Below are 18,054 nucleotides of genomic sequence, written 5' to 3'. Positions count from 1 at the left end.
TCATTTCCCCAAGGTCTGACCATCTCCATTCAAGTCTGGCTAACTGGCCAGCTCCTCCTGAGTTTATAAGCTTACATCCTTGATGCTTGCTTTCCAACGACATAGTAGATACCTTTTTGTATTTCCTGCTCAAGATTCCTCCCCTTTAATATAGCTTTAATTATATAAATGTTAACCTCTCTATAAAAAGGATCCTAATTGTGATTTTCTTCCATTTGCCTTTCTTATTTCATTTCCATTTTCTTCATTTTGCTTTGCTACCACAGTCTAACTCCAAGAAAAGAAGAATGATACTCCTTAGCATTGTAATTTCTCATAATAAACTACATGAAATATTAACTGTTTTTCAGTAGGGTAAGATTCCCTTAACCAGGCCCAACCGATGTAAAAGCAGTAACCGATGTAAAAGCAGTATTTTGAACACAAAAAATAGCTACTTTCTTGTCTTCCTGTTCCAGGTTTTGCCACGTTCATCTTACTGTTTCCCATTGTGTTTTTAGCTATGTTATGTCCTTCAGTGGCATATTACTACCCCGTCTTCGTCTTCATAGTCCCTGTTTCTTGCGCAGCCCTAGGTACCAGGCACATCTCTCCTCCTGCAGGCCTCAGCTCTTGCTCTGACTGTTGCACTCTCTCCTCCCCATAGGCCAGCTTCCCACCTAGTCCCTGCAGTTGTTTCCTCTTTGTTCCATTAGACAAGTCTTACCTGCATGGTTAATGGACAACTTATTAGGCAAGGCTTGTCCTATTTCTCCCAGAGAAGTTGTAGTTTATAGATTGGTCTGGGGCACCTATCACACCGTTGACCTCAGAATGTGCTTCTCCTGATCACTTGCTGGTTGAGGGGTGAAATGGAGGAAGAAAAAGAGCTGTCCAGAGAAATGCCTTTCAGAAAAGAGGGGATATATGTTTATGTATGGCTGATTCACTTTGCAGTACAACATTGTAAAACAGCTATACTCCAATAAAAATTTTAAAAATAAAATTTAAGAAATAACATAATAAAAAAAGAGAGAAATCCTTATAGAATCCTAAATGGGGAAGTCATCCAGTTGGAAACTTTTTTCTTAAAAAACCCTTTAGTAGTATTGGAGTGAATTAATAAGTTAATAATAGCAAGGCTGGAGGAAGGAGTGTTCAAGGGAACCACCGATGAACCATGTGCTCATCTCTTCAAACCAGGGCCAGCCACGGCACAAAGATGCTGTCTCCGGAGGCGCTGGCGGAGGAGTTTGGCAGGAAGGAGTGGAAGCATTTCATGCCAGACACGGGAATGGCCTTCCGGTCAGGTACGGTTGTGGGGGCAGCACCGCCATTCCCTCGCCTGTTGTTTTGGACCCTGAACCTGTGGCATCAAGACACAGAACAGACTGTCCTTGCCCCCTGCTGGGCAGGATGCACAAGACAGCAGCTGTGGTTTCATAGAAATTGGATGTATTATTTCCCACGTGTGTCTGGTTTTTGGTTCTGTTTTATTTAACGTTTTTATTGATTCACCTTTTACTTGTTCTGGAGTAACGAAGACTTAGCACTTAGGAATAATACCTTACTTATTCTGTATTTTTATTAATTCATTACCTGCACAGTCCTTTTATTTCTCTGTTCCCCGCTTCTCCCCACATTCATATTCCTCACCTCTCCTGTTTTCTAGAATTCTTTTCTTTACTGCCATTTCTAATATCTTCTACCATTGTTTCTCCCCCCCGCCTTTATTGCAAGTGATTTTACACAACTTTTGCCCACTCTCTTTAAAGAGTTTTACCATGAGCAAACATGAAAAGATTTTTCAAAAATTATTTATAGACAACAGGTGTGCATAAATTAATAAAGAATGATTAAAACACTTATAAACAGACCTCATTAAAAGTCTTAATTGTTAGTTTTTTATTTGTTCTAGGTTTTTTTGGTCATTTTCTCCCATACTACAGTTTTGAAATATACCTATTTTCCTTTTGAAAATACAGTAACTGGAAAATGGTTGGAGTTATTCCTTATTGCTATTGTGTTTTTGTTTGCCATATTTGCTGTCTTTAGGTGGTTTGTTTTCTCATAGTGAGAAGAAAATGTCAGGAAGTATGTATTATTTTAATAAAATAAGTTGATAGGAAAAACAGATTTTACCTCGGGGTTAGGTGTAGAAGGCTTTCACACATCTCAGCTCACAATGCTAGGAAGTTAAATGGATAGATTTACTTTTTCTTCAAGTGGTAAGGAGGACTCCTGTAGTCTCTCCAGATGTATGTGTACAAGCATGCATGCTTATTCATGTCCATCTCTTTTAGACTCTGTGAGCTGTGGCCCACCAGTCTCCTCTGTCCATGGAATTTACTGGGATGGGTTGCCATTTCCTACTTCAGGGCATCTTCCCGACCTAGGGATCAAACCTGCGTCTCTTGTGCCTGTTACATTGGCGGGCAGTACCACTGTGCCATCTGTCCAGATGTAGGCAGTTGTAAATAGGGGTGAACAACATGGGTTTGAACTGGGCAGGTCCACTTACACCAGCTGGCTGGTTCAGGCAGGTCACTCTGGTATCACAGACCAAGCGATTAGATGCACTGCGGGTAGTGAGCCTTGGGAATCTGTGTCCACTGTCCTGGTCCCTGCAGCCCTGGCGTGTCATGTGGTCTGACAGCATAGCAGGGTGGGCAGAGATGTGTGTGGGCCGTCTTCTCCCTTTTCTCCAAATTCTTGCTTTTCCTCATACTGACAAAGACATCCTAGCCTTTCTTAAGGATAAAAACTAGTCTGAGATGTTTCCCCCAACAATTTTAGCTGGGAAAAAGTAAAAAAAAAAAAAAAAAGACTATGACAACCATGGTATTCTTAACAGAGGAAAAGGACATGCAAACCTATGCAACCAGTTTGTGAATTAACAGAACTTGACTTCATTTCTTTTATATTCTTGATAATTTGACATGAAGATGTGAGGGTGTTAAGTAAGTAACATTTAAAGGGATAAACATCTGGACCTTACAGAGAGTTTTCTCTTAATTTACTGTGACGCTTCTTCTTTCCAACATACAGCTAACTCTTGAGCAACTCAGGAATTAGGGACACTTACCTCAAGAAGCTGAAAATCTTGAGTATAACTTTATTGTCAGCCCTCCCTAATTGGAGTTCCTCCCTGTCTCAGTTTCTGCATCTGTGGGTTCAACTTACTGCGGGTCACAGATCGTGAACTGCTATAGTATTTATTGTATTTATTTACGTGTTGAAAAAAATACATGTAAAAGTGGACTTGTGCAGTTCACACCTGTGTTGTTCAAAGGTTGACTGTAATCCATTCAATTTTTGGATTATTCAACAAGCATTTATTGAGTGCCTACAATATCCTGGAAATTGTGCGTAGTAGACACTAAGACACAAGGCCGCTGTGTTCCATGACCTCATACATAGCTTACAAATGGAGGAAGGGGGCGGGCAGTTACAATAATCTGCACAAAAGTAATTGTGACCATTTGAAAAGTACTCCCTTACATTAAACTGAAATCCGGCTCCACCTGTTGGTCCTGCCCGATTCCTCTTTGTACCAGGAGTTCTCAGGACAGAGGACTCTGTGAGGTTTGTGCTCAAAGTGGAGAGGTCACTCCTCCTTGCAGTCTGCTGGAGCGAGAGAGCAGCGAGCGTGTGACGTGAAAGGAAAGAACAGAGAAGCGCCCTGGATTCCACCAGGCCTTCTGAGGAGAAGCGCAGAGAGCACTTCCCAGAACTGTCAACCCGAGGGACAGGAAGTTGGGGCCTGCAGTCACTGATTCCTGACCTGTCCATTGAGGCTTGCCACATGGGCTCTAGAGGCTTCCAGAGAGAGGGAATGACGCAGGTGTGGCTTGAGGAAGGACAGTGGTGTTCAGCACAGCTGTGGCTGGGGTCAGCCGTGGACCAAGGGGATGTGACGTGGGTCCTCCAAAGTGTCTTCTGCCCAGGGACAGCAGATTCAAAAGTGCTGTCAGTGCCAAGGAAGGGCTCAACTTGAATTCTAGCCTCAGGCCAAGGAGGATAAATCAAGCCCTCTGCTCTCCAAGATCTAGAGTGTGCCTGTGCTGTGCTTATAAGTTTTTCTTTTTTTAAAATATAAATTTATTTATTTTAATTGGAGATTAATTACTTTATTGTATTGGTTTTAAGTTTTTCTAAGATAAGCACACACCGTGTCCTCGCGTGATGTGAGGACACATTTTTTTTTTTGTCCCTTTTCTCACCCTGGCTGTTCTTACATTGCACTGAAATTTGTCTGAAGTTGCATAAAGATTGAATGTGAGACTCCAGGGGATCAACCAACACAGATTAGTGAATGCACTTCGTGGTACTCCAGTGTTAGGTTGATGGTTTTGAAGTTCAGTGACACTGATAATACAAATTGTGACTTTTTCATAATCTATTTCATATTTATGATATAGTCTTTAATTTTGCATTAAAATGTTTTTAATAAAATGCTTAACTTATACATATCATATTTTATTATAACTTTTTTATATTAATAGAGTCATTATAGTGAAGCCTTCTTTAAAAGACAATGGATGACAGGGTAGTAGAGTGGTTCTGAATTGCAATAGAAGCCCCTTTAAGTAACTAAACCAAAATATAGCCTCTTTTAGCCAAGTTTTCCGTATCACACATAAATGAGGCATTAATTTGATCCCAGTTTAAAACTGTGTTCTTTTTAGGAAAATACTACTTTTATGATAACTACTTTGACCTGCCTGGAGCTCTTCTATGTGCCAGAGTGGTAGACTCTTTAACAAAGGTGAGTGGGGCCTCATTTCTTAGAAACTGTGGTATGTTATTTGGCCATAAATCGGAGCTTTTGAGCTTAATAAATTTATGAGCTTTTTGGCTCATAAATTTGAGCTTCCCTGGTAGCTCGGATGGTAAAGAAACCGTCTGCAATACAGGAGAACTGGCTTGAGAAGATCCCCCGGAGGAGGGCATGGCAACCCACCCCAGTATTCTTGCTTGGAGAATCCCCGTGGACAGAGGAGCCTACATGTACTGAGGGCTACAGCCCATGGTATCGCAAAGAATCCGACATGACTGAGCAACTAAGCGCACATGCACACTGAGGACTTAATTATATATGTCTTTCGAGTTGAGACTTTACTCAGTTTCCTTCCTTTCAGAGGTTACCAAGAAGGAGAGACATAGAGAAATTGGTCAAAGTATTTTTGGAAAATTAAATAACGACCATACCTAAGGATAATAAACCTGTTCTCCAGCAGGGGGTGCAAAAGTCTAGAAAAAGAAAGTACCAAACCTGCATGTGGAGAAATACTTCTTGGTTTCATTAGCAGAGTTTTTAAAATAAAAGAAATGTAAAGAAATTCCATGTGTCTTTTTAAGCATTGTTAGATAGTATAAAACCAGAAAAATGGGATGAAATGTTAAAAATAATCATTTTGAGCATAGTTTATATAGTTTTTTTCTTTGTCCTAGGTATCAGGATTAAATAGATCTCTGGTTATATCAGTTTATACTTAGAGCTTAAGAACTATGAACATAAATTGGTTTTATGCCAGAATCCCGTTCCTTTTTGCCTATATTGTCTTTCAGAATGACAATGATGTTTCTGATAGGCCTCAGTTCAGTCGCTCAGTCATGTCTGACTTTGCAACCCCATGAACTGCAGTACTTCAGGCTTCCCTGTCCATCACCAGCTCCCAGAGTTCACTCAAACTGAGTCTATTGAGTCAGTGATGCCATCCAACCATCTCATCCTCTGTCATCCCCTTCTCCTCCCACCTTCAGTCTTTCCCAGCATCAGGGTCTTTTCAAATGAGTCAGTTCTTTGAAACAGGTGGCCAAAGTATTGGAGTTTCAGCTTCAGCATCAGTCCTTCCAGTGAACACCCAGGACTGGTCTCCTTTAGGATGGACTGGTTGGATCTCCTTGCAGTCCAGGGACTCTCAAGTCTTCTCCAACACCACAGGTGGAAAGCATCAATTCTTCGGCACTCAGCTTTCTCTTAACTCTCATGTCCATACATGACTACTGGAAAAACCACAGCTTTACTAGATGGACCTTTGTTGGCAAAGTAATGTCTCTGCTTTTTAATATACTGTCTAGGTTGGTTCTAACTTTCCTTTCAAGGAGCAAGTGTCTTTTAATTTCATGGCTACAGTCACCATCTGCAGTGATTTGGGAGCCCAAAACAATAAAGTCTGTCACTGTTTCCATCGTTTGCCCATCTATTTGCCTTGAAGTAATGGGACCAGATGCCATGATCTTAGTTTTCTGAATGTTGAGCTTTAAACCAACTTTTTCACTTTCTTTCACTTTCAACAAGAGGCTCTTGAGTTCTTCTTTGCTTTCTGCCATAAGGGTGGTATCATCTGCATATCTGAGGTTATTGATATTTCTCCCGGCAGTCTTGATTCCAGCTTGTGCTTCTTCCAGCCCAGCGTTTCTCATGATATACCCTGCATATAAGTTAAATAAGCAGGGTGACAATATACAGCCTTGACGTACTCCTTTTCCTGTTTGGAACCAGTCTGTTGTCCATGTCCAGTTCTAACTGTTGCTTCCTGACCTGCATACAGATTTCTCAGGAGGCAGGTCAGGTGGTCTGGTATTCCCATCTCTTTCAGAGTTTTCCACAGTTCATTGTGATCCACACAGTCAAAGGCTTTGGCATAGTCAATAAAGCAGAAATAGATGTTTTTCTGGAACTCTCTTGCTTTTTCCATGATCCAGCGGATGTTGGCAATTTGATCTCTGGTTCCTCTGCCTTTTCTAAAACCAGCTTGAACATCAGGAAGTTCATGGTTCACGTATTGCTGAAGCCTGGCTTGGAGAATTTTGAGCATTACTTGACTAGCACGTGAGATGAGTGCAGTTGTGGTAGTTTGAGCTTTCTTTGGCATTTGCCTTTCTTTGGGGTTGGAATGAAAACTGACCTTTTCCAGTCCTGTGGCCACTGCTGAGTTTTCCATATTTGCTGACATATTGAGTACAGCACTTTCACAGCATCATCTTTTAGCATTTGAAATAGGTCAACTGGAATCCCATCACCTCCACTAGCTTTGTTCGTAGTGATGCTTCCTAAGGGCCTCTTGACTTCACATTCTAGGATGTCTGGCATGAAGATCTTTTTAATACAGTTCTTCTGTGTATTCTTGCCACCTCTTCTTGATATCTTCTGCTTCTGTTAGGTCCATACCATTTGTGTCCTTTATTGAGCCCATCTTTGCATGAAATGTTCCCTTGGTATCTCTGATTTTCTTGACGAGATCTCTAGTCTTTCCCATTCTATTGTTTTCCTCTATTTCTTTGCATTGATCAATGAGGAAGGCTTTCTTATCTCTTCTTGCTATTCTTTGGGACTCTGCATTCAGATAGGACTAGACGATGGTTTCTTTTTGAATCAGAATTACAGTCATGTGTTTATGAAAGTTTCTGTTGAGCCATAGTTCTGGCTTGTAGAAGTTGTTACGGGATGGAGTCAGCTTCTCATTTTATAGTGACTGTAACAAATGCACTGATCTTTAAATATTTTGGGTTTGATATAATTTAAATACTATCTAGTAGTTAGTATTTGTTTATATAGGACACTGGTTAATATCTCCAAGGAAGCACAGGGCTATAGGGTTGTGTGTTTTCCTGTTTACTTGCTTTCTGGGTTTAAAAAAAAATATTTAGCATAAATGATTTGAATTTTGGATTAGGAACCTCCTTCATCTCACCAGTAGAGACTTGATGCTCTTGTTTACTGAAACTCAGGTAAATGTGCACAGAATCGTAAAGTAACCAGCTTTTGCAGTTTTAAGGCTGCAGGGCCTTTTAGCTCCATTGATGCCATGGTACAGGAAGCGACATATCCTGATACCTCCTAAGCTATAACATTGTAGGTTTGTTCATGTGTTAAAAGTAGTGTATATTGTTTAGACTTTATAATGCATGGAAATTTTTATTTTATTTGGGTTATATGGGTTAACATTAATATTTAGTCATATGTATATACATCTCTATAGCCATGATTTTCATGGAAGATATTTTTCTACGATCCCATCTGGAAAAGTGAGAAGTTTATTAATCTGTTTCCTAAAACACGAATCCCTATTTTACAGTACAGTAATATAGTTGTTTGCCAAGTGTTTTCTACTATGCTTAAAAACAGAATTATTACTTGTGTCACATTTGGATTTGTTTTTTTTTTCTTTAGCAGAACAATGGTCAAAAACCATTTGATTTTTGGAAGGATATAGTTGCTGGTATACAACATAATTATAAGATGTCAGCTTTTAAAGGTGAGTAATGTGAAGAGAGACTTTATTTCTTTTCTTTTTTTTTTGGAAGATCATTGCTTCACAGTGTTGCAGTAGTTTCCTGCCATACATCAGCACGAATCAGTCAGGATTGTGCATTCATCCCCCTTCCTCGTTAGCCTCCCTCCCACCCCGTCCGGCCCTCTAGGTTGTCACTGGGTGCAAGGCTGAGCTCTGTGTGATGTGGCAGCTTCCCACTTGTCATCTGTTCTACGCACGATAGTGTGTGTATGTCTGTGCTACTTTCTCAACTTCTCCTGCCCTCTCCATCCCCGGCTGTGTCCACAAGTTCGTTCTCTGTGTCTCCATTTCTTGCAGAGAGGCTTTAGATGTTTGTTCAGTGCTGTGCGTCTGATGAATTACTTAGGAGGTACCTATTTTTTATGTACCTTAATTAGGATTTAATTTGGCCCTACATATTGCTATAAAGTTGATACTGGTTATAGTCTAAGAGCTGCTTTTCTTCATGTCTGTTTAATGGCCATCATTGCTAGTATTCTAAGAGATGCTGTCTTTTACATGCTTACCAATAGGACTCTTTTGTGGATACCCCAGAATTTGGTGTTTCTTGGCTTGGAAATGAGATTGGTGACAGCTGTAACCATTAGTGTAGTAATTATAGACGGAGAGGAAGAGTGAAAATTCTGTTCGTAATGCTTAAAAGCAGGTTGAGCTCACACAGAATGGGAGCAGAGATCACCAACCCAAGCCCAAGCTTTTACAGTTCCATCAACAGGTTTGCTTGGGTTACACAGAAACATTACTTCTAAGGCATTAAGAGATGCCTTTATAGTATGGTACCTGAAGGACTTGAACCAGACTGTCCTAATTCAGCCTTTGGACTGGTGGATGCTCACAGGCAGTGTTTTTCGCTGAGAAAAATAAAAATGTTGCCATTTGATTGGCATAAAAATTCTTGCCTGCCTTTTAATGTCATTAAGCCATCAAAATGATCCTAAATATTATGACTAAAAACATGTCAAGGCAGTGAATAACTGCAGAATATTTGTTCAAACTACATGTTTCTCTGCTGCCTGCTTCATTCCTTCCTAGAAGAATATCACTGACTTGGGTGATTGTCTTACTTTTCTGTTCCCAGTCCCCAGCCCCTCACCCTATAGATCACATGTGGTTCTGTTTGATGGCTTTTCACAGTCAACAATGAGTGCTTGGGTGTGTGGAAATGCCCATCTCCAGTAGAAGGGTATATCCATGACCCTTGCAAAAGCTACCCACCACTTTATCATTTTACTTTTTATTAACTTTGTAAGATGAAAACCCTTAAAAGAGTGGTTGAGAATAGCAAATTGGTGGTTTCAAATAAATTCAACATAATCATCTATTGATGTTATTTTATTGCATTGTAAATAAGGAGTAGATAAAACATTTCATGAGGCACAGCTTATGAGTTTTAAACAGAAACATTAAAATACAGTACAGAGCAGAAATAAATATCTTTTCATTTCTAGTCAGATTTTGAAACCCTTGGTATTACAATTTCACTGGAATGGGAGGCCCAAGGTACATATGCTAATACTCTATAAACCCACAAAATCATATTAACATTATATAAGACTCAAGAAGTCATTAAAGCAAATTAATCACACTTGTGTCAAATAAATAAAATAGATTAGACACCATTTCTGAGTTTTAAAGGGTATATAGAAAGCTTTCAGCAATCCACAGAAAAATTTGAAAAGGTTCATGACTAAAGCACCTTGCATTTCAGATTAACTTTAACATTAATATTTTGGGTTTCTTATGAGAGCTGTAGAAAGTCTATATGCACCTGTATACTTGAATAGATATTGACAAAAGGGGCCACTTAAACCTTCAAGTAATGTACCATCAGAAAGATCTTAGGGTATATAGTGTTTTTTAAATTTGAATATTCAAGTATTTAAGTCCTATAAAGATATATGAAATCTCCCAAATGCTTCCTGGAAATTTTCCTGTTAATTGTCAGAAACAGACTTATTTTTAAAAGGAAATGCTGAACTTCTGAAATCAAATTTGACATGATTTCGCATCACATTTCAGGGTTTTTTACGATCACTTTTTTAGCTTATCAGGATGAAAATTTTAAATACTGAAGGAGTTCACAGAAAACTTTTAGGAGTTTTAGGATTGCTGACTAGAAACTCAAGAGGATCTTCACATATGTTTACCGTATCTGAGAGCTCAGACCTGCACTTTGGAAAACTAAAATTGGTCACATTTTTTCAGCCTACCTCCATATGCATTTGATGGGATGGGGTGGAGTTGGGGAATGCCTCTTCAAGCAGATTTGTGTTAGCTCGGTGAGAATATGCTCACATTGGAGCCACCAAGAATCCTGAGAAAGAGGAGTGGACGTACTCAGAGGAGTACAGCCCATTCGAGCCTGCATTGGGCAGCTGGAGCCACACCTGGTCGTTCTCGGTGAGGTCGATTACGGCGCTCCCTGAGGCCTGATCCAGGTAGCCCTTGATGTACTCATCATAGGTGTACATTACAGGGGTGCCGTTCTTATACAGACCTACCCAAGCATGGGTCCCTTTCACATGTATGTGGTAAGAGAAGTAATATATCCCTGGAATCTTACAGGTAAAGATTCCAGTTCTTGGGTCGTAATGCTGTTGCTTGTTATATAGAATCTTATCGAATGGGATAGGAGTGCCTATAGCTGGGTAAGCTTTGGAGAGGATGACAGTGAAAGCAGACACTGGCACTCCTGTTACTCCCTGACTGGCACTAGCAAACGGCCTTTGGCCTGCCTTTACAAAGTCCTCGGGCAGGGCTGCTTGGCCTGGAGGGCCTGGGGGCCCTGGGGGCCCTGGGAGGCCAGGCTCCCCAGCATTGCCTCTTGGTCCTGGAGGCCCTGGTGGCCCAGTAGGGCCATTGAGGCCCTTGACTGCTATGCCAGCTGGGCCAGGAGGCCCTGGAATTCCCGCATCGCCTTTGGGTCCAGGGAATCCTGGAATGCCTGGTGGCCCAATGGGACCTCTAGTACCTGGTATTCCAGGGACACCTCTGGGCCCAGCCTCACCGTTGTGTCCAGGCACTCCCTTAGCTCCTGCTGGACCCACGGGGCCTGGGAGACCAGGGGATCCTGCGATTCCAGGGTCACCTTTTGGGCCCGGCAACCCTGGGTTACCCTTGGGACCATTGAGACCTGGTTCTCCTGGGTACCCTGGTTTTCCATCTAAGCCAGAGGAGCCCCTTTCTCCCTTTGCCCCAGGGTTTCCTGCAGGCCCCACTGGCCCCATCTCACCTTTAGGGCCTGGGAGCCCCGGGTTGCCTGGAATGCCTTTTGGTCCTTGGGGTCCCATATTCCCTGAGGGTCCAGGCAGACCTGCTTCCCCAGGATGACCTGCTGGGCCTTGTTCCCCTTTGGCACCTGGACTCCCTGGAAGGCCCACGGGTCCTCTTTGTCCCTTCAGGCCTGGCAAGCCTGGTTTCCCAAAGCCGGGAGCCCCTGGGAGCCCAGCTGTTCCTGGAGCCCCAGGGTGACCTTTCGTCCCTGGGATCCCTGGCTGGCCTGGAGTTCCAGGGGCTCCTGGCTTTCCAATGCCTTCTGGTCCTTGTTCCCCAGGAGGGCCTTGGGGGCCTGGTGGGCCGGCTGGTCCCCTTTCCCCTGGAATACCCTGATCACCTTTGAGGCCTGGCTGTCCTGGTAACCCATTTTCACCTCTTTTCCCCACTCCAGGAGGGCCAGGGGGTCCCGTGGGACCCTGAGGACCTGGGAGGCCTCTCTCACCTGGGCGGCAAGGAGCACAATACCCCGTTTCCCCTTTCTGTCCGTTCAGTCCAGGGACCCCTGGTGCACCCTTTTCTCCGGTAAAGCCCCTGGGACCTGGTTCTCCTGTAGGTCCTTGTGGCCCAGGTTTTCCTGGAACAGAAATTCCAGCTGGGCCGGGGCTTCCAGGTGGCCCTGGTGGGCCCCGTGGTCCTGGTAAACCAGCTGGTCCAATATCTCCTTTTGGTCCATTTAGTCCTCTCTCCCCTTGTTTTCCTGGGAGTCCTGGCAAACCTGGCTTCCCAGTGGCTGACGGTCCCGGTGGTCCTGGCAACCCTGGCTGTCCTTGGGGCCCAGGACTTCCGGTGCCGGGTTTTCCTGGTGGTCCTGACGGGCCTGGGTGCCCTCGGGGTCCAGCGGGGCCTGGTGGACCGGGGATACCCTGCTCTCCTCTTAGTGACACGCCTGAAAGACACGCACAGAACACATGGGGTAAGGGCTTAGTGATGCTACGGAACCACTGCTTCTCACAGTATAAACGAGGACAGGGTATTTATTGCAGTGTCAGTCAGACCATTTTGGCAGACTAGTCTTAAATGGTTTTAGACAATTTTACATTGTTTTCAGGCATTTATATTGTTTTAAAACATACTGCTAGAGAAGATGGTTTCACAAGACCGTGGCTACCATCATACTTTCATTACGTCCTAATGATCCATGAAAATAAGCTGGGATTGAAACATTCATTTAGAGAAGAGTGCATTGGAGGTAAACTTACTAGCACGTTTATTATAGGAAAATCGTCTCCCTAGAAAAAGGAAAAGGGAAAAATGGCATTTGATAGGAAAAGAGGAAAAAGGCAAGTACAGAATGAAAAAGGAACAGGTTAAGAACTAAAACAACTTTCCTTCACAAAAGCTGTCCTGTAAGATAAAGGAGAAACACAGTCTGTTTTAATTTACATCTGCCATGACCCTGCCGTAAACACTTTAGATTTCGGGTTTTCTTTCGTTTGGTTGTTTTTGACCTCAGTACAAAGCATGAGCGCTTATGTTCTCTGTTATTGACTTAAAATTGAAATAAGGAATTAGAGAATTAATGTGCAAGGTACATAAAATAGTATTAAAATGGTTAAATAAAATTTTCTTTGATTAATGCAGATATTGTTGATTTCATAGATCTGTGGGTTCATTTGAGCTAAATACTTGAGTATAGTAAATTTAAACTAAAAAATTATTCAGTGCCTGTAATGTGAAATCTATTATTGAACTGTAAGTATAAGAAAAGAAAAGTACAAAACACATCCTGTAAGAACTGTAGTCCCAAAGAGAATAAAACAAGTGTCCATATGATAAGTGCTTTAAGAGGTGTCCAGAGTTTTGGTTTTAGTCATGCAAAGGTGGGGTGTAACAGAGCATGGCCGGCTTTAGGATACACTATTGGGAAAGTATCACCATGTCAAAGGGTCTTTAGGCAGCACTATCATATGCCTCTAGATAAAAGTCTTTTTTTCTCAGAAATTCTTCTATATTAGCAAAGATGGTAATGAAATTACTTACGTTTTTAAATATCTACTTGCAGGATTTATTTAAAATTAATTTTCTGTTTAATAAATTCTCAGAAATATAGTTAGAATATCTGTGTATACTATTAATATTAGATTCTTATGCTGTCAGAAAATGGTTCATAGTGATGGTAGATTTAGTAGATGTCAAAGTAGTTGAGCAGGTTGGTCAAAACCCTGAAAATGACTTAGAACTGTTACTTTTGAGCTCCATCTTCTTTTGTATAAAACATGTTAATATGCTTCAACTCCATTTAACTAAATCTTCAGTGGCTTAAATATCAAAATGAAGACTAAAATGAAACTGACTAAAAGAAAATTGCCTTTGAAAATATATTTTTATGGGTACAATTTCTTTTAAATGTTAACTGGTACATTACTGTATTTTTTAAATCTTTCATATTAACTGGCATGTAAGAAGTAGTCAGCCAATGGTAGTTGCTAATGTATACTCTTGGATAGAGATGTTCCTGATATTTGGAAAACATTTGATAATACATGAAGTATAAAATACAGAGCATAGTCATTAAAACATAGACTGAAATAGGAAAATCATTTGAGTATCTTTATATGTTGTACTAATTAGAAGTTATATTTCATTTTTCAAACAAATGTGTAGTTTTATTTGCCCATTGATTTTCAGAAAATGACATGAGGAAAAAGACTATGAGAAAAATTAATTTATGGAAAAGATTTCCATATACTAGCACATATTGTTGGTGATGTCACTGTACATATGTGATATTTCTATGTGAACGAGTGTTAATGCCTTGCAAATAGAATAAATGAATAAAGGCTTTCTTAATGGTTTGCAGTAAAATAGGACATTTTTAAAATGCAAATCATAATAAATTGGGATTTGATTCAGAATCTTATAAAGATCATGTCTATATAAAAATAATTGTCTTGGTCTGGTTGGAAATCTGTTTAACTGTTAAAGTAGAGAGGAAAAGCAAGTCTTGCTGTGAATGACTGAATTGAGCCTAATTTGAGACTGAAACTCCAAAGACAGTGATCTCTGTCACTTAAAATGTTACCCTGGTAGGTTGCAGGAGAGAAGTTTCTTAAATGTCCACAAAGTGGTTGATTGTGTCAGAGTATGGTTCCGGTGTACTCACCAGTAATGAAACCCTCTGCAGCATAATTTAGTGTGTTTTGACTGAGTTCTCTTAACCTTTTTGAACAGATGTGCCTAGCAACATAACAGGAATTTCTTGTATATCTGTTAGCAGTTCAGTGTTTCACTATATAAATTGTGGGCTTTTGTCTTCATTTATTTGCTGCTAGATGGAGAAGGCAATGGCACCCCACTCCAGTACTCTTGCCTGGAAAATCCCATGGATGGAGGAGCCTGGTAGGCTGCAGTCCATGGGGTCGCTAAGTCGGACATGACTGAGCGACTTCACTTTCACCTTTCTCTTTCATGCATTGGAGAAGGAAATGGCAACCCACTCCAGTGTTCTTGCCTGGAGAATCCCAGGATGGGGGAGCCTGGTGGGCTGCCGTCTATGGGGTTGCACAGAGTTGGACACGACTCAAGTGACTTAGCAATAGCAATAATGTATTTGTTTCTACTTTGTATTACCAAGTAAACTAAAGTGGATTTAATAGTTAAAATATGGCTTCTAAATTTTTCATTTGTTAACAAGATATATTTTCACTTTTTCTATAAAAGAAAAACCGAAATGATACAGTATATTATGGTGAAAAGATAGAAAATATTTTAAACTTCTAATAGTGGTGGTGCATTTTATTTTAATTCACAACTGTTTGTTATGATCTTGTAAGCTACAAAAAAGTCTGAATTTGTGATCATACAGAGTATAGTTCAGTACTGCTTATCATAGCATTTCAAATTGCATTTGTTGCTTCAAGCAAAGTATCAGATTTTCTTGTATTTAATTCTTTTCCTAACTGTTTTCTTTCTCATACTGTGTTTGTATTTGAGCATTGAAAGGTATCTATTGAGTACTTAGGCATTTATTTCTGATCATTAAGCTACCTTTCATGAAACATTTAAAATTTCATCTTTCTTCTTAAAAAGGCAATCCTATACATTCAGTTTGCTAAAAACAGTCATCTCCAGAAGCATAATTTTTAAATTTTATGACAACTATTCTTAGCTTTATAGGTTAAAATATGTAAGCATAATGGAAAAATACTATGGAAAAGAAATTTGTGTCCTACAGTCAGTTCATATTACTCAGTGTAATTCAGTAATGTAGTAGGTAGTTTGTGCCAGATAGCTATTAAATGAAATTGGTGAATATGAACCTAAAAGTTGCCCTTGCTTGAGGATTTGTTAGTACTTTATATACATGATATCAGTACCCTTCATAATAGTCAAGAAAGCTGAGCAGATGAAGAACAGATTCAAGAACAGAGTTAAAACTTACCTAAGGCTACAGCACCAGTTCTAGAGTAGTAGGAAGAGGAAGAGGAGGAGAGAAGTAATAATAGAAGTAGAAATAATGGAAGTAGTATGGAAAATAGAAGCAGTAGTAGTAATAGCTAACCCTTAAGTACTCTGGCCACCTCATGTGAAGAGCTGACTCATTGGAAAAGACTGATGCTGGGAGGGATTGGGGGCAGGAGGAGAAGGGGACGGCAGAGGATGAGATGGCTGGATGGCATCACGGACTCGATGGACATGAATTTAAGTGAACTCTGGGAGTTGGTGATGGACAGGGAGGCCTGGCGTGCTGCGATTCATGGGGTCGCAAAGAGTCAGACATGACTGAGCGACTGAATTGAACTGAAGCACTTTGCATATTAACTAATTTAAGTCTCAGAACCGCCCTTTGAAATAGACATACGTGCCTTGTTTTACAAATAAGTGAGCTAAAGCATGGAGAGATAAGTAGCTAACTCAGGGTTGCATAAAGCAGTTAGGTCTGTGCACATAACTACTAAACTAAACCAAAATGCATTAAAAAAAATTATGAGAATTGCTACTTCATTTGTCTATTAAATTTCTCTTGTGGGAATCTCATGTTATTTGATAGCTAAGACTCAATTTTGTATGGATTTGTAAGCTAGAAAAATAAGCTGTAAAAAGAAATGTGTGTAAGCATTTAGATATATGAACCTGCTACTCTTTTTGTGTACAATGGACAGTTATATTTAGTTAAAACAATTTAAACATGACTAATTTGGTTGGATTAATATGTCTAGGTTGTGGGAATTATTTGTGCAAAAAGCACACATTTGAGGGAAAAAATTCTACACCTAAAATTTCCTAATGTTCTTTAGGTATTTCTGCTATTCTTGTGTAAAGGATATGAATGTTCTTGAATAGATCTACTTTTCCATTTTGGGCTATTTAAGGAGTTTGAAGGTAATTTAATGCCAAATAAAATTAAAAAAACATTTTGCTAAAGAGATCATTAAGATTATATAAAGCAACAACCCAGTAGTTAATACAGCAAGATATATAGTTCAGTTTACCTTTACCCTTTATGGCATAAGGGATGAAGAACTGTGTCTTGGTGTTGGATGGTGGGCCTTTTATGCCCGTAGGTGTTTGGTATCGCTCAGTATAAAACACTCCATGAACCAAGTTCAAGGACATTAGCAGCAAAAGGGCTGTTTGTGGCAGCATGATCTCAGCTGGATTCTGAAAAACAGAAAAGAATAATTTCATATAGCTTCATTATTGACCTGCTTTATTTTTCTAATGTTGCATAGATGAATTCTTCATCTGCTTTTTTAACCTTATTCTGTATATCTTGAATATATTCCATAAATTGAGTTATAATTGTTAATTATGTGAATATATGTCTTCGTCGGTTTTAAAAACCGTATCCAGATAAGCAAGTGAAAATAAAATGATTTCAATAAAAGAAACACAGAAACTGTAGTTGGATGTCTGTGTTAAATAACTCAAGATCTTTGATACAGACTGAAGTTACCAATAGTCTCAAAAACACTGAAATTCAGATTACAACATGTTTTTGCAAATATAGTTATAATTAAGACTATTTTACAGCCAGCTACAAATTAAACTTTCTGAGTGATTTTAGTGGAAAGCCATTATTTTAAATCACAAAGTAGCAAATAACTGAGACTTTTTTCCAAATACACTGACACGGAGATCTACCGGTGGACTTACCCGGACTCTAGGAGCTCCTGGAGGTGGCTTCTGACCAGTGCGCTGTGCCTTGCCCTGTGCCCAGGTGAGCACTGCAGAAGATGCCCTCTCCAGAGCTGTCCTGCAGCATTTATACTGTTTTGCCCTTGCTCCGTGAGGTCACCCTGAGTTTAAGCTCCTCCCCCTGCCCCAGAGGTGGAAGCACTAATTACGGTGGAAAGTTCTATTGGGCAGGCATACAAGATCAGGTTGGGCTCTCTTTGCCTTGTTTTCTTATTGAAAAATAAACTCTTTGTCTTAAATTTTATTAATAGTTTTAGCAATGCACCATCTTTTTCTGTGATTTTATTTTAGAAGTTATTACTCAGATGTTTAGGTTGTTCGTTCATGATGGGGTGATCCTAGCCCCTTTATATTTTTA

At 40.2% G+C, this 18,054-nt stretch overlaps 2 protein-coding genes across 2 annotated transcripts in view; one reads left to right on the top strand and one right to left on the bottom strand.

Moving 5' to 3' along the window:
* Positions 1 to 18,054, top strand: part of NT5DC1 (5'-nucleotidase domain containing 1) — a 116,234-nt gene that overhangs the window by 9,217 nt on the left and 88,963 nt on the right. The window contains exons 4-6 of the mRNA XM_052645909.1: positions 1,183 to 1,289; positions 4,668 to 4,747; positions 8,159 to 8,243. Of these exons, the coding sequence (XP_052501869.1) occupies positions 1,183 to 1,289; positions 4,668 to 4,747; positions 8,159 to 8,243 (272 nt within the window). The remainder of the gene's footprint in view (positions 1 to 1,182; positions 1,290 to 4,667; positions 4,748 to 8,158; positions 8,244 to 18,054) is intronic.
* COL10A1 (collagen type X alpha 1 chain) lies at positions 10,574 to 17,186 on the bottom strand. The gene is made up of 2 exons (XM_052645908.1): positions 16,991 to 17,186; positions 10,574 to 12,444 (listed from the first exon to the last, which is right to left on the bottom strand). Exons 1-2 carry the CDS (start codon positions 17,184 to 17,186, stop codon positions 10,574 to 10,576), a joined length of 2,067 nt encoding a protein of 688 aa, XP_052501868.1.

This window comes from Budorcas taxicolor, chromosome 9, assembly GCF_023091745.1.
Source record: "Budorcas taxicolor isolate Tak-1 chromosome 9, Takin1.1, whole genome shotgun sequence".
Lineage (NCBI taxonomy): Eukaryota > Metazoa > Chordata > Mammalia > Artiodactyla > Bovidae > Budorcas > Budorcas taxicolor.
Note: the sequence above shows the minus strand (reverse complement) of the source record. Positions and strands in the feature narration are given on the sequence as shown.